Source organism: Camelus bactrianus, chromosome 10 (genome assembly GCF_048773025.1).
Source record: "Camelus bactrianus isolate YW-2024 breed Bactrian camel chromosome 10, ASM4877302v1, whole genome shotgun sequence".
Taxonomy (NCBI): domain Eukaryota; kingdom Metazoa; phylum Chordata; class Mammalia; order Artiodactyla; family Camelidae; genus Camelus; species Camelus bactrianus.
In genome coordinates, this window is record NC_133548.1 from 62,386,391 (window position 1) to 62,413,449 (window position 27,059).

Genomic DNA, 27,059 nt, shown 5'->3' on the forward strand with positions numbered 1-27,059 from the left:
TCTCTTTGGAGATTATATCAAAAATTATTGATTATGTTACTAAGTCGTAGAAAATAGGCTCCGAGGTTGGGAACTAAGTGCTTGCTTTAAAATAATCCAGAAGCAGTAAAATAAATCAATGTGCAGAGCTTCTAAAACACCATCACTATCATATTGGCTTCAAAAATAGCTTGGCTTCAATGGAGAAGGCAGTACTCTTTTAAAAAAAATCTTAACAGTTGTCTTAACATGCTAAAAAGGAAAAAAAAAAGGAAGCCAAAATCTTATTCTAGTACTCATTTTGCAGAATTTTAAAGAATTTCTCACTTCTAGCACTTGTTTATTTTCTAAATTTATGGAGAAAACTGCAAGGTTTTTAATTAATTTGTGCCATATAGGACTTTTTTTTTTTTTCTTTTTTGCGAAAATAAAGATATGAAAGCCTCGTGAGATTTTTGGTTTTAACAACCGAAGCTGACAGGCTCAGTCATCTGCATTTAAGACCATTGATTCTGTTTATAGGAAAAATATTCTAGCAGTGTATCTTCCTGAAAGAAAAACTCAGTATGCAAAAGTACCAATTTTTGAATAGTTAAAATGAATGATGTCTTTTCATATTATGACAGCGTTCTGTGCTTTGAAGGATTCACCAGAAGGGTTTGTAAAAAGTAACTGTCCCCCAGGGCACTTAAATGTTTACTTATAAACAGTTAACTACTTAGAGAAGGAAGTAACACCAGGGAGAGTAATAAGATGTCAGAAAACAAAGATCACTGCAAAATGATGATAAACCACAGCGCTAAAATTATTATATAACTCAAAATGAATTCAATTGACACACATTTCTATTTGGTATCCGCTCAAACCTCAGAGATCTGAGACCTCCATAGTAGGGGATTTCTTCATAATTATGGGCCTCAGTTTCCTTATCTGTAAACTCAGGGGATTGAACCAGATGATCTTTAAGGCTCTTCTGAATCTGTATAATTTCTTGATTCTGTTTCCCAAAGTAAGATGTGCTTAAGTTTAGGATTTGGAAGCTGAGTATGTTAAAGGCCTTTGGGCCTCTGTTTACTTCTGTACCTTAAAATTCTGTTCAGCAAACCAGGATCGTATGCCTCCTACGTGATACGTGGCTCGTGCTATGTGCCAGACTGGATGCTGGGACTGCAATGGTGCACAAATCTGGCTCATCTCATCATGTTTCCTTCAGTCTGGGCGTAAGGTTGGAGTTGGGGGACAAACTAAGAGAATTTCAATTGAACTGAATTTGCCATTGGGGTGGTCTTCTTTTCTGATGACCGGAGTCCAGACTCCTGGGTGAAGCATTGGTAAAACTTCAGGCAGCACCCTGGGCGTGGAATAGCGAGTAAGAAATGAGGCAGAAACTGAATTGTATTTCCCTGGAGATGCTGGGAGTAACTCCAGTTTTCTACTTTGAGAGAGTACACACGCCTTTGGTCATCCCCTTATAAGAATCTTGTCTCATTCCACTGTGTTCATAGTAAACCTAAAAATACCTCTTCTACTTTGGGGCCTTCTTGGATGATGAAATGCAGGAGTCTGTTGAGTCATACGGGTTATTATTAAAGCTTCTGCTGGTTTGTACCTGTGATCCCTACAGAGGGCTCTGTCACTCCCATATTTCAGCTGAGTGTGCTCCATGGAGAGACACCACCAGTCATGCTGGTCCCCTGGGGTTCACTCTCCTGGGTGCGACACTGGAACCATGTGCATCCAGGTTATTGCTTCACACGTAACTTAGCACATGGGCATTTCCTAAGGACAGCCAGCCAGAGGAACTGCATGTGACATTAACTTCTTTTATAAAAAGTTATCTTTCTGCTTTTCAGTTTTATTATCTATTCTGCTTATAAAATCCCTATATTAATCTGTACTCTTTCCACCCACCTACTCAGTGTTTCCTAAGTACTTCAGCAGATGACAGCAGCAAGGCATAGCTCATCCTCAGTTGGAACCAAGTAAATACATGCCCAGAGTTTCACTTATGAGAGTCTCCTGTAAAGCAGAGTTGGAAAAAAAAAAAAAAAAGAGAGAGAAAACCTTGTGAGAGCCTGAGATCTAATCCAGACTCTGCTACTGGGACAGTGAGGTTTGGTGTTCTCATCTACAGAAGGGTCTAATAACACATGCCTTGCCAACCTTGGATATTTTTAGACACTACAAAAAGAATTTTTAGATGCTAACATTTGAAGATACTAAACTTCCGTAGGGGATTTTTCAGCTTGCAGCCAGTGCTTGCAACTAGTTTAAAACTGGAATGGAGATACTCCAATAGAGACGGTAGATGGGTTTTATGTTTTTCCATCAATGATAAGTACTGACTAGTTCAATAGCATTAAATTGTGTTGTATGTGCTTCTAGGGAGCCTTGTTTATTTCATTCTTGCTTACAGATAATTTAGGAAGAATGATGGTGTGATGGGGAAAAGCGTGGCTTTTAGAGCCAGAAAGACCCGGGTTTGAGATTCCGCTCTATCACGTACCAGTTGGGAGACACTGGTTGGACCAATGTTCCAATCAAATAATTAACTTCTCTAACTTTCAGTTTTCTAATGTGCATTTGGGTAAAAAATAGTACTTTGGGTTGTTGTGAGGATTAAAATATAACAAAATGGGGAAATTCTTGACACAATATTTAAGTCACAGTGTGCCTGCAAAAGGAGTCATTCCCTAAACTCCCTTCTCTCCCATTCTGTTTCCCATAGAAGTGACAGAAAGGAAATGTGAGAGGCCAGTGAATATGTCTTGGTGGAAGAACTTATCCATTTGGGCATTCTAAAAATCTAGGCTATTCAGATTATAACTAGACTTAGCTGTTCCCTGTTAAATAGCACTTCTCCCCACCTGCCCGTTTTTAAAGCACTTGACTAATTTTATAGTTACAATAGGAAAATATTTTTATCTGTTAATCTACGTAGGCATAGAGCTGTGATGACTGTGGAAATGTAGTAGTGACTGGTAAAAATATAAAAATAATTGGAATTCCTTCAATTACTCTTGGGAAAGTAAATCTCTTATAAGTCTTTAAATTTTTCTTGCACAAAATGTTTCTTACCTCCCTGGTTCTGAGTGGCATGGTACACTCATGGACATCACTTAGATCATGCAGCTCCTTAGGGATGGTCCTTCCTGCCTTGTTTATTGCATGATGTTTTATTCATCCTCATGGTATTGGATTATGCATAAATCTTGATCGGTTTAAAAGCAACACAACAGAAGATGGTAATACCTTGAATATGTTTCCGTAAAGATTATAATTATTAAAGTAATTACATAACCATTGATGAACACTGTTAATTGAAGAAATATTAGAAAATGCAAATATGCCTCCTAAAACCACAGCACAGTTGATTCTTTTTAAATGTAAAAAGGTGGTTGTATACAAACAAGGTCCTACTGTATATTCAGTATCTTGTAATAGCCTTTAGAAAAACCTGAAAAAGAATATATACATATATATGTATAATGAATCACTTTGCTGTACACCTGAAACCAACACACATTGTATAGCAAGTATACTTGAATTTTAAAATGTAGTTGTATACATAAATGTTTAAATAATAATAGAAGCATATCACTAATACTATTTTATGATCTTTTTAACTTAGCATTATATCTTATTGCATCTGAAAATACACATCTTTTATCATGATTTTTAATACTGCATATATTTGATTTTATGAGCTATGCCACAATTAATTGATTCTCTATTGATAAGCAATTAGTACCTTTTCAATTTTTTTGTATTTTAAACTGTGCTATAAATATACACTTGTCTGATTATTTTCATAGGATAATTGCCTAGAAAGTAATTTTGTGTCAGAGGTAAATGCAGTTTTTAAGGCTTGTAGTATATATTTCTAAATTGACCCTCAGAATGCAGGAAATCTTGTCCCAGTGAGCAATCCTATCAGCAGTATAAAAATATCACTTAAAATAAACAACAAGGTCCTACTGTATAGCACAGGGAACTATATTCAATAGCTTTTAATAACCTATAATAAAAAATATGAAAAAGAACATATGTATATATAACTGAATCACTATGCTATACACCAGAAACTAGCACAACATTGTAAATCAACTATATTTCAATAAAAAAATTTAAATTAAAAAAAATCAATCAAGATAAATTTAAATCCTAGTGATTTTGAATTCCCTGTCCTCTAATAGTAGTGAGGGTTCTAATTTTTTTTTCATATATTGATTTTTAAGAAAAAGACATCATATAATATAAATAAAATTTATAGAATTTTGTTTTAAAAAGTTTTTTAAAAGCACTGTTTCATTGGAGTTATTTCCTATTCCTCCTCCCACGTTCCTCTAGGTTAATTGATCTTTTCTCTCTCTTTTTATCTCCAGGATGGAAGTATGATGTGATGGATGTAACTATGGGATACTGTGTGGGTACCCGGCCTCCTCCTTCTTGCCTCATCCTCCTGCTTCTCAAGCTTTTGGCCACTGTCTCACAGGGGCTGCCAGGGACCGGGCCCCTGGGCTTCCACTTTACACATTCCATTTATAATGCTTCCGTGTATGAGAACTCAGCGGCGCGGACCTACGTCAACAGCCAGAGTAGAATGGGCATCACCTTAATAGACCTGTCCTGGGATATCAAATACAGAATAGTTTCTGGAGACGAGGAAGGCTTTTTCAAAGCGGAGGAAGTCATCATTGCCGATTTCTGTTTTCTCAGAATCAGAACTAAAGGTGGCAATTCTGCCATCTTGAATAGGGAAATTCAGGACAATTATTTATTGATAGTAAAAGGTTCCGTGAGGGGAGAGGATTTGGAAGCATGGACCAAAGTGAATATACAGGTTTTAGATATGAATGATCTGAGACCCTTATTTTCACCCACCACATACTCTGTTACAATAGCAGAAAGCACACCTTTAAGGACTAGTGTCGCCCAAGTGACAGCGACAGATGCGGATATTGGGTCCAATGGAGAGTTCTACTACTACTTTAAAAACAAAGTTGATCTCTTTTCAGTTCATCCTACCAGTGGTGTCATCTCTTTAAGTGGACGATTAAATTATGATGAAAAGAATAGATATGATCTGGAAATTCTGGCTGTGGACCGGGGCATGAAGCTGTATGGAAACAACGGAGTGAGCAGTACTGCCAAGCTTTACGTCCACATTGAGCGGATAAACGAGCACGCTCCGACTCTCCACGTGGTCTCCCACATCCCTTTCTCCCTGGACAAAGAGCCCGTGTATGCGGTGGTGACCGTCGATGACCTCGATGAGGGAGCCAATGGAGAGATTGAATCTGTTTCCATTGTGGCCGGGGATCCTTTAGATCAGTTCTTCCTGGCTAAGGAAGGGAAGTGGATGAATGAGTACAGGATCAAGGAGAGAAAGCAGGTGGACTGGGAGAGCTTCCCCTATGGCTACAACCTCACTCTTCAAGCCAAAGACAAGGGGTCACCTCAGAAATTTTCAGCAGTAAAGATAGTCCACATTGCCAACCCCAGAAGAGACACTGTCCCAGTTAAATTTGAAAAAGAAACGTATGATGTGAGCATTAGTGAATTCTCCCCTCCTGGTGTCGTGGTTGCTATAGTAAAATTAAATCCCGAACCGCTGGATGTGGAATACAAATTATCCCCTGGAGAGGATGCGCCGTACTTCAGAATTAATCCTCGGTCAGGTTTGATTGTCACAGCACAGCCACTGAATACCATTAAGAAGGAGGTTTATAAACTGGTGGTGACAAATAAGGAAGGAGATTTAAAAGCACAAGTCATCATCAGCATAGAGGATGCTAATGACCACACCCCAGAGTTTCAGCAGCCATTGTATGATGCTTCTGTGAATGAAAGTGTTCCAGTGGGAACAAGCGTCCTGATGGTCTCAGCTTCCGATAAGGATAAAGGAGAAAATGGGTACATCACCTATAGTATTGCCAGCTTGAATCTGTTGCCATTTGCCATTAACCAGTTTACAGGTGTTATTAGCACAACAGAAGAATTGGATTTTGAATCCTCTCCAGAAACATACAGGTTCATCGTCAGAGCCTCGGACTGGGGTTCGCCATACCGCCACGAAAGTGAGGTCAATGTGACTATTCGGATAGGAAATGTCAATGACAACAGCCCTCTCTTTGAAAAGGTGGCTTGCCAGGGAGTTATTTCATATGACTTTCCAGTTGGGGCTCACATCACAGCTGTCTCAGCCATCGATATTGATGAACTTGAGCTTGTAAAGTACAAAATCATCTCTGGAAATGAACTCGGTTTCTTTTATTTAAACCCAGACTCTGGTGTTTTGCAGCTTAAAAAGTCACTGATGAATTCTGGCATTAAAAATGGAAATTTTGCCCTCAGGATTACAGCCACTGATGGGGAGAATTTTGCGGACCCCATGTCTGTTAACATTTCAGTCCTGCACGGGAAGGTGTCTTCAAAGAGCTTCAGTTGCAGAGAAACTCGTGTGGCTCAGAAGCTGGCAGAGAAACTGCTGATTAAGGCAAAAGCAAACGGGAAACTAAATCTGGAAGATGGATTTCTTGACTTTTATTCAGTTAATAGGCAAGGACCACATTTTGACAAGTCATTTCCTTCTGATGTGGCTGTGAAGGAGAATCTGCCAGTGGGTGCTAACATCCTGAAGATTAAAGCCTATGATGCCGACTCTGGCTTCAATGGGAAGGTGCTATTTACAATATCGGATGGAAATACAGATAGTTGTTTTAATATCGATATGGAGACTGGGCAGCTTAAAGTCCTTCTGCCCATGGATCGAGAACACAGAGACCTCTATCTCCTTAACATCACCATCTATGACTTAGGTAATCCACAAAAGTCCTCATGGAGGTTGCTCACGGTCAATGTGGAGGATGCCAATGACAATAGCCCCATTTTTCTTCAAGACAGTTACTCAGTTAACATTCTAGAAAGTTCAAGTATTGGTACTGAGATTATTCAAGTGGAGGCCAGAGACAAAGACTTGGGTTCTAATGGTGAAGTGACTTACTCAGTCTTGACAGATACACAGCAGTTTGCCATCAATAGCTCCACTGGGATCGTTTATGTTGCTGACCAATTGGACCGGGAATCCAAAGCAAATTACTCTTTAAAGATAGAAGCCAGAGACAAGGCAGAGAGTGGCCAGCAGCTGTTTTCGGTTGTCACCCTGAAGGTTTTCTTGGACGATGTCAATGACTGCTCCCCAGCTTTCATTCCCAGTAGCTACAATGTGAAGGTTCTTGAAGATCTTCCCGTTGGCACTGTCATTGCGTGGCTGGAGACCCATGATCCAGACCTTGGACTGGGGGGTCAAGTGCGCTATTCTTTGGTCAATGACTATAACGGGAGATTTGAAATAGATAAAGCAAGTGGTGCCATCCGACTGAGCAAAGAGCTAGACTATGAAAAGCAGCAGTTCTATAACCTCACGGTCCGCGCCAAAGACAAAGGGCGGCCCGTCTCTCTGTCATCTGTCTCCTTCGTGGAGGTGGAAGTGGTGGATGTTAATGAAAACCTCCATACTCCCTATTTCCCAGACTTTGCTGTCGTTGGATCTGTAAAAGAAAACTCACGTGTTGGGACAAGTGTGCTGCAGGTGACTGCCCACGATGAGGACCCCGGGAGGGATGGAGAGATCCAATACTCCATCAGGGACGGCAGCGGTCTTGGAAGGTTCAATATTGATGACGAGAGCGGTAAGTTTAATATTTCGAGCCGGAAGTGTCGTTTCCCTTCTTATGAGTTGTCACCATTGGAAAAGTGAGTCTATTCTTGTACTCAAATAGAATGACAAACGAGGTTGTGTTTGGTGTGGAGATGATGCAAGTGAACTCTTTTCCTTAGGAGGCAGTGATTTGTAAGAAGACCTGTTTATACGGCGATGGCCATGGTTTTCAGTGGGAGTCCCTGTTTCTTGTTTTTCTCGTTCAGCACTACTGCCACCAGGTTATCTTTTGATAAGCGTAAATAATTGTCACCTCTTTTGAGTGCTCTCCTAACCTTCACTAAATTAAGGGCCCTGATAAAGTAAGTTCCATTTGAATTGGCTTTAAATTAGAAGTGTGAAATGGATTTTCAAATGGACCTTGTATACCAGTCTTCCACTTTACAGTCAGGCTTTGCCGAAGTGATATTGCATGCGTTCCTTGGTCTCTTGTGTTTCCCAGGCACATCTGGCCTTGAGTGACAGGCATTTGCACTGTATCGGCCTCATTAATATATGGCAGTCTCCTTCTGCAAATGTTTTCATGATATACCAGAGGAGGCATGCTGTGAATTTTACTTATAAAAAATGATTTTAAGATTTTACCTGTAAGAATTAATCTTTTATCAAAAGGCTTTAAAATATGGGACAAAATTGACCCAATATTTTCCTTATCCCCTATCTATTTAATTATGCTCCATCATAGGTACAGATAGAGATTTTATTTCTGTTCTTGTTCTTGTTATTATTTGTCTTTAAATGTACACATGCCTACACCCATGCACATATGTGTTTGTTCCTTGATGAACACAGTGCCTTTTTGTAGTCTTCTCTAGACTGTCGACATCTCAAGACAGGGGCTGTGTCTTCTCTACTCCTGTGTGAGTGGTAATATTAGCACTTTAAAGTTCGGGGGGCATCTCTGTATCTAGTAAATCATTTTCTACAACACTCACAGGGTGTTTTGTTCCCAGTATTGATGATGATGATGATGATGATGGTGAAACAGGTGGTGGGAAGGTGACATTATGGGGATACTAGCGGATCCATACGTCCATAATACTAGAAAAAGGATTTGAGAAACTATATTAAATACTGGATGGGAATTACAAAAGTGTATGTAGCATCACAGATTTAAACTGTCATTTTTGTATACATGGGCTCTAATTATGGCCAGTGTAAATTGTAAAGTTGATCTCCATAGCAATAGTGAAGGAAAGGTCAATGTCAGGAAAACTGGGTTCTGATTCCACCATAGACCCTATCTTATTATATAGAACTTGTCATTCAATTAGAAAATATTTTCACCTTTGAAGTACAAAATGAGAAAGGAAAAGAAGTAACCCTTACTAAGTGTCTATTCTTCCCTAATAATTTCCTATTAATAACAGTGACTTCATTGAGTACTTGCAGTGGGCAACATACCATTTATAGCTGGGTCATATTTAATCCTCCCAACAGCCCCATGAGAACTAATAATCATCAGCTCGTGAACTGATGTTCAGAGAAGATAGATACCTTGGAGCCTAGTTTCACATTTAGCTCTGAGTAACTGCAGGACACCATCCTATCTCCCCTCTGAAGATAAGTGTGGGCGTCCTCGCATGTTCCTAGATACACTTGAATTTGGTGTTGACCTAAAATCTGTATGGCAATAAAGTGTTAGACAGGTTTTCAAAGTCCTTACAACCCTGGACTCACTGTCTTTTGGCACCAGCCATTCATCACCCTTCCTTTTTCCTCGCAGCCCCATTGTTTGTGTGGCTCTCTGGTGCAAGAAGCTTACCTTTGGGACTCAGGTCGATGTGGGTAGGTGGGTCAGCAGGAAGGTGTCGGGCTGAATGATTAACCACTACATGACTCCATGAAGCCACGTTGAGTTGTTTTTATTAGGAAGTTCCGTCTTGGTGTAGCTTGAGGCAGGGAAGAGCAGGAGCAATTTGGTGAGAGTGGCCTAGATTTTTTCCCTGTTTGTGCTATGCTATTTTGTTCTCATCTTGGGTGTTATTTCAGAAAATGTGTGTATAGTCATCTGATGATATAGCTGCTTTTATAATTCTTTTAAATTTTTATTTATTTTATTTTTTGTTGAAGTAGAGTTGATTTACAATGTTGTGTTAGTTTCTTGTGTACAGCAAAGTGATTCATTATACATATAAATCTATTCTTTTTCAGATTCTTTTCCATTATGGGTTATTATAAGACACTGGATATAGTTCTGCTGTGCTATACAGCAGGACCTTGTTGTTTATCTATTTTATATACAGTAGTGTGTAATCTGTTAATCCCTTACTCCTAATTCATCCCTCCCCCACCGCTTTCCTCTTTCATAATCATAAGTTTGTTTTCTGTGAGTCTATTTCTGTTTTGTAAACAAGTTCATTTGCATCATATTTTATATTCCACAGATAAGTGATATCATATGATATTTGTCTTTCTCTAACTTATTACCTCACTTAGAGGATATTTTCCAGGTCCACCCATGTTTCTGCAGATGTCAATATTTCATTCTTTTTCTGGCTGAGTAATATTCCAATATATATGTATATATACACCCTATATTCTTAAACCAGTTGTCTGTTGATGGATATTTGGGTTGTTTTGGCTTTTGTAAATTGTGCTGCTGTGAACATTGAGGCACATGTATCTTTTCAGATTAGGGTTTTCAACTCTGACAGTTTGATATCCTTTGCTTCTGTTGAAAAAACAACCTACTGCCATGTGTTTGTTCCATTATATTCTGGATCATATAAAATAAATTTTGCCATGGACGATAATAATACCACTTTCATTTTGACATTGCTTTGTGACTTAAAAATCTCTTGCCTTATAATTATACATTAACTCCTTTGGGTTAAAGAGTAGCTAAGTGTGTTGTGTAAAGTCACATACTCATTAGAGGAGTATAATGGCTCTAGAACCATCTCTCCGCAGCCCTACTTCAGTGCTCTTTTCTTCGCCTTCATCTCACATGTTTCTGATTTACTTTCCTAGAGAATTATTAATTTTTAAAACCATAGTAGCTATTTCTTCCCTCCCTCTTTTTGTTTCACTTTGTTTTCCTCTTTTAAGAGGAAGTAAAACTCTGTGTTTCTCTGTTACAGGAAAAAAAAATTTGGACTTGATGTTGACATTTTTTTATGAAGAATAGAATTTCCATTTGGTAATATTTTTAGCCATCTTTCTTCCCTCTCCCTTCTTATAGATTTTAACATCCCAGCCCAAGAAACTGATGGGCAGTGATTGCCTGGATTTGTGCCAGGGGGATGCTAGCGTTGAGGAGAAGTTTGGTGATGAATGCCCAAGGAGAGAAGCCATCACCATGGTGCTGTTGGGTTTGCACGACTGTTGAACAAGCCATCCGCTCTTTGCCTCCAAGTGCTAAAAAATCATGGCTTGGGCTGCTGGCAGAATAAATGGCTGTTGATCCCTGCAGCTGTTACTGGGTCTCAAGTCTGTTATTTCACTTAACCCCCTGAGCATAAAACAGGCTAAACTTATTTGGAGTTTTGTCTTTCAAGAACCTTTAAGTCAGCGGCCAAAGGTTATGTAATGGCCTGCGTTGTTTAATATGTCTCAGGCTTATGCTTGCACACCGATGAGCTGAAGTTTGTTAGCCATGCAGATCCCCGGGCCTGTTTCCCTCAAATTCTGACACAGTCGGTCTCGGGTGGGAGCCCAGGAATCTTCATTTAAGCCCTGCAAGCAGTCTGTGTGCCTGTGGTTCAGACACACACCCTAAATTGACCTGGGCTCCTTCCAGAGTGTCTACCAGAGTCTCTCTTTTCTGTGAAGTCCATTTCCTTATTCTTTTGAAAGGCAGTGCTCATATTTTAGAGAAATTTCTTTTCTAGTCAAGTTTTACAATCCAAATAAATTTTCTGTTATTCGTCACTGGTGATAGTTTTCTGAATGCCTTCCCAGTGGATCAAAAATCTTTTTCTGTGCTTCAGTAATTGCAATGCTTCTGTTTTGTGAAACAGCATACACTGGGATTAGTTGATCCATTTAGAGTTTTATGTTCTTGACTTTCTGGGAGCTCAGTGAACAAAACCGTGCCTTTGAAATTCTTTTCCATGCACAGGCATTTAATAAATGTTTAATAACATTCACGCTAAATGGATTAACTGGGGGGTCCCCAACTACAGTGGATTCGATCACCATTTAAATTACCAGTCTGGAGGATGCAATTTAATCATTTTTCTCCTGCACAAAGAATGCATTCTCATTCTTTGACATGACAGGAATTCATATTTGACTATTCTGAAGTTTTAGAAGGCTTCTTAGAAAGAATGTATTGTATATTTTAAACTGTGATTTTTCTGTTAGATGCTTTTGGAAGCTGCATACTTGAGCAATGATTTCACTATTTTATTTACCTGGGATTAAAGAAATATTTAATCCAGGTAAACAATTTCCAGTTCAGCACATTAATCATGAATAACTAGGAAGATGTTTTCCCATTCATTATTACTAATTGTATGATATCTTCCATTTATCAAATACCTATTGTGTGCTAGGCACTGGGCTGGGTGCTTTGTGGGTACTTGCTAATTGTCACAGTAATCCAGCAAAGGACAGTTCAGTGAATCTTGTTCAGTCAGGGTCAGGCATCCGGAAATTGTCAGAACTGGGAACTGGCACTCTAGTGCAAAGGACTCCAACTCTCACGTTAGCCTCTCTCTGTTCCACTCCAGTGTGTCGTAATAACCTTGCTAAGTGTATGTATTAGTCAGATTTTTCTGTATTATTGCTACATAACAAACAGTCAAAATTTCAGTGGCTTATAAAAGCAGACACTATTTTCCTTGCTCCTAAGTCTGAGAGCAAGGAACATCTGAAGCAGCATTGTTGCAGGCTGTAGACTGAGTTACAATCCGTTCTATGTGTCTTTCACATTCCAATACTCAGGCTGAGGGGGATACTCACTGGGATGTAATGTTCTCAAAGTCAGGTCGGGAGTGCAAGGGGGCTGATGGAAATTTGCGATGCCTCTTGAAGCTTCTGCTCCAGACTGGCCCACACTCCATCGGCCAAAGAAGGTCTCAGGACCAAATTCAATATTGATGTGGGGCAGAGAGGAGCACTTCTCTCGTAATACAGCCTGACATAGCACATGACAGCTCTCACCGTTGTCTTCATAATCTGACATTAATTAGACAGTTTGTGGAAGACACTGGACCAGGCCAGGGGTGACACAGAGAGCTACAGGTGTCAGACCTGGCCTTCTGTCCTGGGACATTCCCTGGTCTGTCTGAGAGATCAGAACGCAGCTGCAGGCCATGATGCTGTTGTCAATGGCAGTGGATAGTTTCACTGAACACCATCTTGGTGTCCAGGTCTGTGCAGAATGCTTTATACAAATGGTCTCATTCATTGGTCCCATGACGTAGGGACAGTTGTTCCCTTGTTTTGACACATCTGGTCTTGTAAGAGAAAGAGCCCACAAGCACAACACACAGACATTCTTATTTACCTTTCTTTACATTGAGGTTCCAGCCAGCATTTCTCAACTTATGTGATTACAAAATGTTCTCATTCTTCCAAATGTTTTGATAGAATCAGCAGAGGCTTAGGAGACCTAGTGTGTACTTGGATTCAAATAGACACGCGAAAGAGGCCTCTCAGACTCATTAAGCACCCTAAAACTAATTACTATTTTTTGTAAACTGACGATTCCAACAATAAATCAATATGCTTTATAATGGTGGTGCTGGCTCCCTCCCACTTGCTTTTCCAGGTCCACTTTCCACCCGTTTTCTGCTTTGGGTCGGGGCCCTGAGCTCTTTGGCCGGTGGACCCCCTCGCCCCCTTGACATCTGTTGATTCTGCCAGTGCAAGCGTAGAGAGGATGAAAGAGAGTTAGATGTGGGTGTTATCCCTTTGACTCTTCGCACACTGGTGACTGTGGGCCGACTGCATCCCTCTGCTGATGGTGGAAATGTCTTCCTGCTATTACTAACCCTGAAGGACTGAATTATCTTTTTAAACTGCCCTAAACACTGCCCACTCCTTTAGTAAATAGTCTTATTCGTTAAATGCTTCTCATTTACCCAGTTTGAATATGTCCTCTGTTTTCTGCCAGAACCCCACTGATAGAATATTTTTCTTACATAAATGTTTCTAAAACAGATTTTTAAGTTTAAACAGATTTTTAAGGCTGATGTTTTCCAGCAGTGCCTATTAACTACGGTTTCTATGATGCTCTGTGTGTTGGCACATTTCATTGGAGGCCCAGAGGAACAGTAGAGAGAGAATAATTATCCAATGCTTTCAATTTACAAGCAAAGAAAGGGAAGTCAGGACTTTGTCTCTCCATGGAGCTTATGCGTTCTCCATCTTTTCTATGACAGAAAGACAGATGTTGCTTTGCTGAAACCCTGTCCCACCAGACGTGGGAAGTAGAGGGTTTTGGCTGGATGATGTAGGACCAGGATTTTTCAGGCTCTCCAGTGTTGTGATGCTGTACTTGATCTTCTGCTGGGAGAAGGATTCATTTCAATTGGTAGCCAAGGAAAGAATAACGACATACAACTCTAGCTTTTATTCATTTAGTTCAACCGAAGAGCTGTTTAGTAGCTGCCAGTGCTGGGTCTAATGCTCTTCATCTGCAGTCTGCAATCATCACATAGTCAAGAGTGGGTGAAGGAAAACCGAGAAAGAGAAAATTCGTCTTGTTAGAAATTTGAGGAGCTTTGTGTCACTGCGGTAACCGTATGTCCCCAACCCAGATATTTAAAGAGGTGGGAAATTTCTATACGGTCATGTTTCTTGCATAGTATAATAAAATATAAGCTTTCCTTTTCTGATATTTAGAGGCAGTGGAAATCATAATCTAGCTTATGGATAGGATATTAATCTTTCCAGTTTCTTTTCCCCAGACTTGCCTATTAAATTCCACTCTGACAAACTGAGGAGTAAAACGAATGTTATTTGAAGACGGTGCAATTCCTGATAATTCCAGGCTAAATGGTGTACCCCATCCTCATCCTTTTTTCGAGAAGATATTTTTATCTCCATTCAGCTAAATCAAAAGAGACTCAGTGAATTTTGGCCCAAGTTTTCCCTTAAAATTTCTCCCTGGGATTAGAGCAAGCAAAAGAGAGGAATGAAATTATGATCAAGTGATAGCAGAAACTTTTCCTGGCTCTGGATTTTTTTAACCTTAGCTCTAGGCTTTCTGATCATAATTATTTGAGAGAAATATAATGTTCCCTGGAGGAGCTCTGAACACTCCACAGCATTCAGATGAACTTGGTAGTTGTCATGTAAATCAGGTGGGAGAGAGCATTAGAAGCTTCTGGAAAATAATAAACAGCGTGTTTTTATTACTCTTTTCAGCAGGCTCCTTCTTCCTGACCTTTTCTTAACTGTTGGCTGAAGGCAATTGAGGTTTTAATAGAGGACTGTTAGTTCAAATATGTAATTATCATGCCTGCATTGTGTATCAAGTTTGAGCTGCTGTTGTCCCTGTGTAACTAGTAAATGATAAAAACAATGACCACTGTAAAGAGAAAATCCAAATAGGGTGGCAGGCCAACAACCAAACTGGTGTGGTCTTTCCTCTGAAATCAGTCTTCCTTTTACATTTAATAATAGAAGTTTCCGGTGGCTTACCTGGCCCTTCCTGTCAGAATCATGATTTCCCCAGTGCCAAGTCATACTGAATTATATCTACTTCTTCAATTAACAAAGAATGAAATTTCAGTGGCCTCGTAAGCAGAGGTTACAAAACTGATCGAGTGATGACTTCATGTGTTAGTGGCTCTCCAGAAGGCAGTGGGATAAATTTATTGCCCTCTGTTGACTTTGGATAGCTTGCATCTCATTTCAGTCTTCTAAAAATGTTTTTTTTTTTTTGCAGGTGTTTTATATGCATGTTGAAGGATACTTTCATTTATCATTACATTTGGAAGAATTATAGAGTTTGATAAATATTTATGCGATGCCACTACATTCGCAGTGTTTCATTGAAAAGAAAATGAAATGAAAATGAAAATGGGCTGTAGTCTGTATTTTTAGCTTGCCAGTTTTTATGAGAGCATGTCTTATCAACAGACAGAATCTACAAAGAGTTGTGTGTAGGATTCAATTCAATTTATATTAAATTCTGGGCACTAGTGTGTGAATTATTGAATATAATAGGACTCTCCAAATTTTCCCATTGGACATTGGAGGATTTAGTGGATCCTCTAGGGCCACTCTTTGTGATTAAATTCACAGATTTTCATTTGCATAACATAGTTACTATTCTAGTTGCTTTTTAAAAGCAGTATGCTGGTGAGAATACTACCGAGTGAAATAATATATTGAATATGAAATGTCTTGTGTCAAAAAGGGAATAAAAGTTGAAGGAATTAAGATAAAAATTTGAGATACACACACACACACACAAGTGCGTGTGCACACACACAGTATTATGGTAAAAACATAAAGGCTTTGTGGTTTAGCCCCAAGATGTATAAAATAGAGCTGAAACCATTTTCATAGTTTTTTCTCCACTTCCTTAAAAGGTTGCATCTTCTCTCTCGTTGCTTCCCTGCTCCCTTTTTTTCTCATCCTCCACCTCTTCTTTCCTTCACTGCCATTACAGTGCACGGATTCCGAGTAGGCACAATGCTCTGCACTGAAAAAGATTCACAGATGATGAAGTCAAGGACAATCAGTAGAGACAGAAAAGCATGTAATTGCAAACCTTGTGACATGTAAGTGACACAGTGTAAGTGAGTGCCTCGTGCTGGCCATTCATCATTTTCACTGTGGCCTGAGCATCACCCTTTGGCATCATGGGATGATTTTTACAAATTCCAATTGGAGACCAGACAGTCTGAGAGATAACTAGAACATTAAAGTCAGTTGATGATGATATATCAGCAAGGCTTAATTGTCAAGGAACGCATGGCCCCAGAAATGGGTCCAGGTTTTGTGACGCTTGAAGCCCATACAATTTTGGGTGCCTGCTTTGAGAAAAAGTATAAAAAATATGACTATGAAATTTTTGTATTTGTTTAGAATGAGGAAAGAAATCACAGGAACTCGTACGTTTGAAAGTCAACAAACACAAATATCACAGAGCTCAAGAAAAATATAGTATTTTGTTGGTTAAATGCCTGACACACTTCTCTTATACTTTTCTCCCCTATATTTTTGGTTGCATTTTTTTGTTTGATTGCCTCTTGTAGGATAATAATCTTGTGATTATTTTTCTAATTATTTCTATAAAAAGTGCAGGAAGATTATTTCATTTTCCTCTAATGTGGTTGATTGAGATCTTCTTTATTGAGACTTTAGAAATGTTTCTATAGAGTTGTAACTTGTTAATAGGTAATTATTTTCTCTGTTGGTGTTAAAGCTGAAAAAAATCTCTATCAAGTTTCTTTCTCATATGAGCGGTTACAGATATACTTGCTGTTAATAATAACCAACTGCTACAGTTCTGTGCTCTGTAAAGAAAAACAGTCCAGTAATTTCCATTTCTGAGCAACTGAAGGAAAAAAATCAGGGTGTCCTTATAATTTGTATGCTGTATTCCAGGAGAAAACTTTGATGTTGACTCTATAGACAAGAACCAGATCTTCCAGTTACAGGTTTACATGTCTAATAATTGGGGAATTTTCCACAGACTGGCTTCTGGCTGTTTACATTCCGTGCCTGGTTTCTCCTCCCCTGGGGCCTTAATTCTAGTACTGGCTACCAAAGGGTATGGTCATGCAGTGATAGAAGTCTGGCCCTTCACTTCCATGCTGTGATGCTGGGTGTCTCAGTGCAGTGGGTACTGGAGGTGTTTTTGGAAGCCATCCCTACACTGGGACAGCTAACAGCAGTGTGTCTACAGAATTGATGTTGAACCACATAAATATATGCCCCTAAATGTAAACTTAATGTTTCCTCAACTCATCCTCCCTTGGACATGTCCCTCAGATGCCTATAGCCACTGTACCTGGTGATGCAGAATATAATATGGAGAAGTTGGGGGGAAAGAGAAAGACATTTTAAATTATTGTGGTTAAGGTCTGTTACTCTTGCAAAACTTACACAACTGTATAACCATGTGAATCATTACTAGGGTCCTCCCTGAGGTTTGGAAGCTTCAGCTTTGGTAGAGCTGCATGTTAAATCTACATCTGCCTAGCAGTGTTAGTCAATGAACATTTTTCTGGAAAAGGTTAAGTCTTCAAGGTCACTGGACAGAGTGACTGACCTGGGCCAGGCCACAAAGGCTAGTCCTGATTTGAAGACTAGTGACCCGTAGGCCAGGTTTAAGGTTTTTGGTCACTCCCAGATATTCCTGAATCAGCAGACAAAACAGCAAAACGGTGCAAAGGGTGTAAAGATCAAGGTTGCATGTGAGTGGCTCTGACTCCCTGGTATCCCCAAGTATCTCGAGGAGATGCCCTGGAAGTTGTGTAACCAAAGCAGCCCTTGAAGAGCAAGAAGTTTGTAAGTTCACGGAATGGAGAATCTTGAGTCCACTCTCTTTTACAACACCTGTTTGGGAATTCACTAAGAATACACCAGGATCTGGAAGCAAAGACAAAGGGTCTTTGAGAGCTGTCCTGCTGACTGTCACAGAGTTCTTTTCCTTGAACTCATTATCTGTATCCTAAAAGCATGACTTTGTGGTTTACATGAAATTATTAGGGGTTTCACTTAACCATAATTTCCATATTATTATTAGAATGTTTTTGATAATTCAGTTTATTACTATTATGTTGTACATATATCAGTAGCACATCTCACAATCAGTAATTTCCATCTCCATGGGCTGCTGGCATTGGTAAGATGTTTCTGATTTCATTGACTGGAACCTTGATAAAGCCCTGTTACTATTAAAAATAAACATTGACTTGCGGTCAGCTTTGATAGGGGATTCTGTACTTGGGATACCGTGTCCTACTTGACCCAGTGTGAGGCCCTGAGAGCTTGAATGAGGCTGTGGTGGTGGAAAGTAGGGTTAAGGTCTTCCCCGTATGTCCATCCCCTGCTCTCATGAATGTCACGCATCTCCCCCCAAACCTGGGTAGAGTCATGTATTTCTTTCTCGCTTCTTGAAGATACTTCTAAAGAACAGTTTACCACATGGTTAAACTGAGCCTTGAATGGAAAACACGGTGATTAAATTTTGGATCACAATTTCATAAAATATTGTCTAGTTGCTAAGAGTGCAAGTGTAGTCCATCTGTCTGTCTGGTAGTAGTTTTATCCTGGAAGGCAAAAAAAAAAAAAAAATCAGAATTGGAATGAGTGAGAGTTCCATTTCTGGTCACTAAATTCTCGTGTTTCACAGCTGGGAGAGTGTAAGCACCCAAGGGTGGTAATGCAAAGCCAGAATTCTTTATTCCACAGTCACACAGCATGACTCAAAAACGTATCATTAGCTCATTTGGAACTTGATAATTTGGTAGAAGATGCTCTAGAGTGTAAGCAAAAATTGCTGTTGGGAGCCCTCTAAATAACCTTTAAAAAGAATTTGTTCTGATGCACATGAACTCGTGTTTTTACCTAGACCTGTTGACTTTTATTTTGCACACAACTCTAGTAAGCTGGACTTCTTGAGATTTAATCCTACAACAGCTTAGAAATTGCAGAGCAGAGATGTTGATGTAGATAGGCCTACTAACAACAGTGAGGAATCACCCTGTTAATCAGACGGCAAGAGAAGGAAATGGCTAAGCCCCATCTCCCCATTGCGTGTCTATTACGTGTCAAGCTTTCAAAAGTTTTAACTCATTTACTATTTCACAAAGATTCTATGAGGTGGGTGCTCTTATTATCCCCATCTCTGGATGAGGAAACAAAAGCTCGATTTTCAATTACCTGTCCAAGGTTTCCCAGCTAGTAGATCTGGGATTTGAATGAGGCCAGCCAGCACCAGTCTGAGGTCTTAATCACTCTACTTTAGACACTTTCTGAATCAGCAGCCCTAAGTGTCTCCTTAAGGGCTGACCCAGAGGGAGCTCAGTACTTCATTACTGTGCAGGAGAATAGTTGATCATTATCAAGAAGAGTCCCAATCACTGGAGAGGCCCGGATGCCCTAGAAGACAGAGCCCAAGGCAAAAGTTACGGTATAGGCGAATGTTTTATTAAGGGCATAATCCCAGGGGAACGAGAGGGAGGGGAAAAACGTAAGCCAGGCCTGGAGGAAGGGAGACCAGATAGAAATTGGGACGTTACTAAGTTGGTCGCAGCTTTACAAGAAAACCCAGCCTGTTTCTCAGCCTCCCTGCATGTCTCCAGGGAGGCCACAGACAAGCTCTGCCTCCTGGGCTCTTTAGCCTGGGGTTGGAGGGAAGGGAAGGCAGTTTTTCTCTTAACTCTTTTCCGGTTTTGACCTCTTATGGTCAGATCCGCCCCCTTGGGCATTAACTCCCCAGCAGTCCTGGGCTGCACTGAGTATGTCTGGGCATCTGGAAGCCAATACTCCAAGGGGGCCGGAGGTGTCGTCTAGTCAGTGTTCCTGGGTTACAGTCTCTTAGCAGCGGTGCTGTGGGGGAGCGCCTTCTCCTGCTGTAGGGGTGGGCGCTCCTCACAGGGAGGTGGTGGACAGTTGAGGCCTGGGGAGGGTGGTGGAGCAGGCTGGGCTGCGCACTTCTTGGAGGGTCCAGGCAGACTGGGTCCAGGCAGAGAACTGCAATGTGTTTGGGGAAGGATTTTTTTCAAAACAGACAAAAGATAAGCAGAGCAAAACACAACACATGAAATCAGGATGCCTACCTGAGCCGATGTTCAACTACTTAGAAAACTCAGTTACACAAAATGACACGTTTCCCAAAGGCTCTGATCTGCCAAGGTGTTACGATTTGTGTTTCTCTGGGCCCTGGACTGCTTAGAACTACCTGGGAAGAAGTGCCAGCACTTGGTATTTTTTGATTGATGTGGGCAAAACCTCTTTTTAACACCTCTCCTTTCTTGTGAGCGTCTGACATCTGAGTGCTATTCTGTCAGATGTTTGTGCATGAATTCATGGGCTCGAAGTGCAGAGGGAGGTAGAAGGGAGACTAGAGGCTGAGGATTTGGTGAGAGTTTTATCTGCCGAACTAACTTTCCCATCTTCCTTCCTTGTCACAATATAATCATCTTTGTCGTCCATCTCACCGGGCAGCATCACCGCCATCATCCAGCACTTACTGGAGAGCTAGTCATCTGCTAAATGCTCTGCAGAGTGTTCCCCCTACTTGAACCCATGCAGTCCTCATATTAAACTTATGTGCAGGGACTCTCATGACCCCAGACTTTTGGGTGTGGGAACTGAGGTTTAGAGAGGTTAAATAGCTTGCTTAATTGCACAAGCTGATAAGTTACAGAGCCAAGGCTTCCACTCAGGTCGTCTCACTCCACAGCTCTCGCTTTTGTTTGTTCTGTACACTGCTCCTGGGACCCACGTGTCTGCATCCTCTTAGAAAATGCCACCCCCCCACCCCCCCACCCCACCCTGTGCATTGTATTTTCTCATGTGCCTTTGTGGCTAGGAGCTTAGAGGGAATATCTGCAATATTCAATGACTCATTATAGTATGCACTGCATATTATAGCATGTAATATATAATATAATGAACATATAAGCTAAATATAATGTGTATTAAATATAATAACATAAAATAGTATATAATAGAAACAGTTATCTAATATGAAATAATATAATATATAACATAATATACATCACATAGTGTTATATGGTGTATATCATATAGTGTTATATGATATACAAGTTATAATATATTGTATATTTGGTATTATCATATGTAGTATGTTATTATATGTTATATATATTGAGCATCTTCTATATGCCAAGCATTGTTCTAGACACCAAGTTAGACCAGTGAGTCAAATGCACAAGTATCCTTGCAACATTCTAATGAAGAAGTAGATAATAATTAAAATAAATCTAACATATAACATGTTAGAAGTAGTATGTTAGGTGGGTTTATGTGCTAAGCAGGAAAATCACGCAGGTAAGGGAGAAAGAAAGTGTACAGGTGGTGGAGGGTTCCAGAGAAGGCACTAAGAAGACGGCCTTTGCATTAAATTCTGAAGGAATTTTAGATGTGGAAACTTGTTATTTCAACTTGGAGGAAGGCAAGGAAGATGGGGCCCAAACTTGGTTGATTGCCATAAACTCTGATAACTCCTCGGTGATGAACAAAACCACCATGAACTGTAGAAAGGATTTACTTTAAAAGACACAGTTGTAAACGCAAATTTGTTCAAGAAAAGTATCCTGTTTTAAAGGATTTTCCAGGGAGTCAAAGTCTTGATATAAATCCAACTCAAATTTCCTCTAACTTCAGCATGGCTGCGTCCTAAGAGGAAAAGCTATTTCCCTTGTTAATAACATGCATATTTCCCATCTTCCTTCTGGAGCCTGTTTCTCTGAACACTGTTCACAGCAGTTGTACTTTTATTATGATCAAATGTATAGTCAGATCCATCTATCAGATCGAACAGGTGCTGTGTCAGGTGTGATGTCCTAGCTGCTGGGCGTGGAGTTTGGGTCCCTGCTTGGAGAACTTCTACTCTCGTTTGGAGGATAAGGCCTGCCTGCAGGCAAAGTGGAAATGTGCTGTCCTGTTTAATAAAATAAACATATACACACTCTGTACCTAAATTAGTAGTCTTTAGAGAATTAGAGTAATTTAATACACTTTCTGCTAAAATTATCATTGAACTGGATTTTAAAAAATTCTTTGATGGTTCTTTGGAGCACTTTTAGCCCAGTGCCCTGCTCTGACATTTGAGGAAGATGAGACTTACTGAGATGAAGTGACTTCTCCATGGCCCCACAGCTTGGAAATTGGTACAACGGAGCCTTTGAACCCAGGACTTGTAAGCGTGTACACTAGTTTGTTCAGAGCTATCTTGATTCCAAAGATGCTTTTGATGTCTTAGGTTGTCATCATTAATTGTGTTTCTTACTGAGACATGGAGTTACTGACTTGGCTGTTACTAGATGGCTGACACCAGCATTGACTGTGTGCACTTTCTACTTGTGAGGGTTTTTGGTGACCATCCTTTATGGTATTTTACAACTTAGTATTTCACATTCTGTTGTTTACTGACCTAAAAACATCATACCTAGCATTTGAAGCAAAGATGAAAGCACACTTTTTTAAATCATATGTCTTCAGTTTTTAGTCATAGAACTCTTTAAATTAAGTCATTTGCATATGCAAACACTCCTTTTCCCAAAGTGGTTTTCTACTCTGCAATTATTATGTTGTTTGGGGTAAGATAAATAAGCCCAACATTAAAATACTACACATTAAAATGAGAAACAGTAGCATCGCCGTTATAAAATATTACGGCGCTATGAAACGCACACTCGAACACGAAGCATCCCCCTGTGGCTCATGGCAGTGCCTGTTAAACACAGTGATGTCCCCTGGCCCTCAGGCTTCCCTGGGTGAACACTGGGCCGTGGAAAATTCTCTGCTGGGATTGACTGGCCAGACTACTTGGCTGGGGGTAGGTAGGAGGGAGAGGCTGCTGACTTCTTTTGTTCTGATCAAACCAATGCAGTTTCTCCAGCTGGGAGGTCGAATTTCCAGCCCTTTAGTAAAATTAAATTGTCTGCTTTGTCTAATGCTAGTTCTGGTTTCAGGCAGACGGAACTACAGTGGGAAAGCAATTGTTTGGGGAGCACAAAGGTGGGATTGGCTCTTGGGCAAATAGTTAATCATCCTGGGGACCTCAGATGCTCAGTTAACGTGCAGAGCTTGGTACCCAGGTTTGAGTAGATGGCCCGTCACTCTCGAGAAGATTTCTCTCTGTTGCAGGGGAGTACTTCCTAGTCGGCACATGGGATTCTTAATAAAGATGTTGGAAACAGCAGCCCTGCTGTGTTTTGGCTTCTCACCAGAAGCTGCATAAAGATCGGTTCTCTGTCCATCTCAAACAGATCCTAGCATCTCTTACTTCAGATAACAAGTGTGTTTTTTTCCCCTTGTGTGTTTGTTGTTACTGTTTTCTATCTTTTAGTGTTTGTGAGTCGCTCAGATTTGACAAATCTTGAACAGACATCTGAACCCTAAATAATTGTAGTGAGAAATGCAGACAATACTGAGCAGAAGGTTATTGGATTTCCTTCAGGAAGCAAATACATCCTAAGAGCTCATGGGTGAAAATTGCTTTTTATTTAATGAGTCATTTTTATTGGGAGGTAATGATTATGTCCAGGCTATAAATACAGTGTAAATTCCCTTCAGTGAACATTAAAAAGATGACTTTCAATTGCAAGCCACTTTAAAGGCTTAAGAATGTTGAGGTACAGATTTTCAAACCTGTGCATGCTGTACACATATGAATATAAAGAAATGAATGAAACCCAGGAAGAGCTCATGTGTAGAAACAGATGTTTCTGACCACCATCTGGGGTTGCATACAGCAACTTGAAGGAGGGTGAATAAAGGTATAAAACTAAAGAGTTTTAAAAGTACTGCTGCATGTGGCATTCCATTTTAACGTTACCGGCATCCTGTGAGATATCCTCTCTCCATTTTATAAATGAGAAAAATGAGGCACAAGGAGATTTGGTGACTAACCCAAATACCAAATACTTCCTCTTTCCAATGTATTGTATTGCCTCCCCTCATGTTTATGAACATGTAACGTTTAGGGCTAGCAATTTCAACAATCTGTCTTCAAAGTTTAATTATATTTTTCATCCAGGTACACTCAACCAAGAATATGAGTTATTGTGGGTAATTAAACTTAATCGTTTAAGGTAATTTTAAAAAATCCAACTGTGCTCCAAATTTACCTAGGAAATAAAAACTATTGCCCAGTCATTTTAAATCATAGACTCTGTATTCTGTCTGTGTTAAGATTCTGTTCAGCTGCCCAGAAAGCAAGTCATAAAACTTTTCCAGAATTTTTCCAGCTGATATTCATACTACCAAGACAATGAGCTAGCTCTGTGAGATCAGCTGGTTTTGTTGGCATCGCCGAGCACAGCCAAGATTTGGGCATAGAGGCCAGCTTGAACCACACCCGCTGTCATAGTTCAGCATCAGTGGTGCATCTGTCTTATTCTTTCTGCTTGATTGTAAGCTCCCTGAAGGCAGGATTTCTTTCCTTTTCCTTTTTTAAAAAAATATATTTTTTTAATTGTAGTTGATTTACAATAATGCATTAGTTTCAGCTATACAGCAAAATGATTCAGTTTTATATATATATATATATATATATATATATATATATATATATATATATATATATAAAATTTTCAGATTATTTCCCATTATAGATTATTACGAGATATTGAATATAGTTTCCTGGTTATATAGTAAATCCTTGTTGCTTGTCTATTTTCTGTATAGTAGTTTGTATCTGTTAATCCCATACTCCTAATCTATCCCCTCTCCCCTTTCCTTTCCTCTTTGATAACCATAAGTGTGTTTTCTATGTCTGTGAGACTTATTTCTGTTGTGTATATAGATTCATTTGTATTATTTTTTAGATTCCACATATAAACGATATCATGTAATACTTGTCTTTGTTTGACTTACTTCACTTAGTTATTCTCTAGGTCCATCCATGTTGCTGCAAATGGCAATATTTCATTCTGTTTTATAACTAAGTACCATTCCATTGTGTGTGTGTTTACACATCTTCAGATAGCCAACAGACAAATGAAAAGATGCTCACCACAGCTAATTATTAGAGAAATGCAAATCAAAAGCACAATGAAGTATCACCTCACACCAATCAGAATGGCTATCATCAAAAAGTCTACAAATAATAAATGCTGGAGAGGGTGTGGGGAAAAGGGAGACTTCCTACACTGTTGGTGGGAATGTAGTTTGGTGTAGCCACTGTGGAAAACAGTGTGGAAATTCCTCAAAAAAATTAAAATAGAGCTACCATCTGATCCAGCAACCCCACTCCTGGGCACATATCCAGAAAAGATGAAAACTCCAATTTGAAAAGATACATGCACACCAGTGTTCATAGCAGCACTATTTACAATAGCCAACCCAAGAGCCCATCAACAGATCATCAGTTTGAGAAGATGTAAGATAGATATAGATAGATAAAGATATAGATATAGGTATGATTTATTTATTATGCATCATTGTGTCCTGTACTTTGCCCAGTCAGAGCTCGGCATATAATCACTGCTGAGTAGGAAGTTTTGGAAGGAAGGGAAGAGAAGGAAGAGGCTGGCTGTGTATATCCAAAGGCAGCTCTGTGTCTCTGGCTCGTTCCTTTCCAAAGGTTGGATTAGATGATTAGATGAAGGAGATGTGTTTTGTTTTCTGGCCATCAGCTTCACGTCTGAGCATGTGGGAATTTGTTCTAGTACCTTCTTTGTTCTTCTGTGGTTCAAAGCTTTGAATAACCAACATATAGACAAAATTGAGACCCGGATGATCTATGAAGAGCTTCCCTGTGAATACTGGGTTTGTGGCTTATTTGTTTTCCCAGCCATGGAAGGTAGAGACAAAAATAATGGTAATAGCTTACATTTTAAAGTAATTTGACTTTTTAATAATTTTCACTATGTCTCACTGACCCCACTAGGGTTTTTAGCTTAGATTTATGGCTTTTTTCTCCCTACCTAAACAGAGCCAACAAAATGTCCACAGAGCTGCCCATCACTTTCTTATAAATGCTTTCCTCTCAGATTTCCAGTACGTTCTTGCCTCCTGGCTTGTTCTTCTTTTATAATGTGTTTAATGCTCTCTTGGATGGTTCTTAGGCTGACTCTTTTTATTTCTGTTATCTGGAGGGCTTTATCCTCCACATGATTCTTTTATTATCTTTCTTCTCTCTCTTCTGTCTTTCAGTAAGGCCTCATGAACCTATTATTGGTAACTTCAGCTCACCAAGCCACTGCCCCTTCGCATCCCTGACTCCTTCAGCAGGTGCTCCCTCTCCTACCCTTGGTGGAATTTGGGGTTCATTTTAGGAGCACTTTTATATAAGATGTTCCATGCTTTTCCACTGTGCCAAGAACCTCCAATTTCACCACTCTTTTAAAGAGTCGTTTTTTTTTTGTTTTTTTTTTTTTTTTTAATATTTTCATCCTCAAGTCCCTCAAGTTCTCCTTTTATGTATTAACTCCTTTTGGTATCTTTGCAAAAGTACTTTACTTCAGTCTTTGGCCTTGTCACCCCCTCCCCCCCATCCATGTGCTTTCTGTCTGCAGCAATTTTCTGACTTATTTAAAACTTTTCTGCCCTCTCCTTCTTCAGTGAGAAATATTCTATTCTTCTTAGGAAAGCATAGTTTTAAGCTTGCTCCACAACTGATCTTGTATTATGTACTAAGTAAGTTATTTTATATATGGCACAGAGCCCAACTTCAGGATTACTTATGTATTTATCTTATCCTTCCTCATTCCTAAGGAATGGAATGGGCATGACTAGTGCTCAGTGG

At 39.7% G+C, this 27,059-nt stretch overlaps 1 protein-coding gene across 6 annotated transcripts in view; it reads left to right on the forward strand.

Moving 5' to 3' along the window:
- Window positions 1–27,059, forward strand: part of FAT3 (FAT atypical cadherin 3) — a 617,077-nt gene that overhangs the window by 124,798 nt on the left and 465,220 nt on the right. For all 6 annotated transcript variants that reach the window (XM_074372843.1, XM_074372838.1, XM_074372842.1 and 3 more), the window contains one exon: window positions 4,365–7,673. In XM_074372843.1, the coding sequence (XP_074228944.1) occupies window positions 4,382–7,673 (3,292 nt within the window). In that variant the 5' untranslated portion in view covers window positions 4,365–4,381. The remainder of the gene's footprint in view (window positions 1–4,364; window positions 7,674–27,059) is intronic.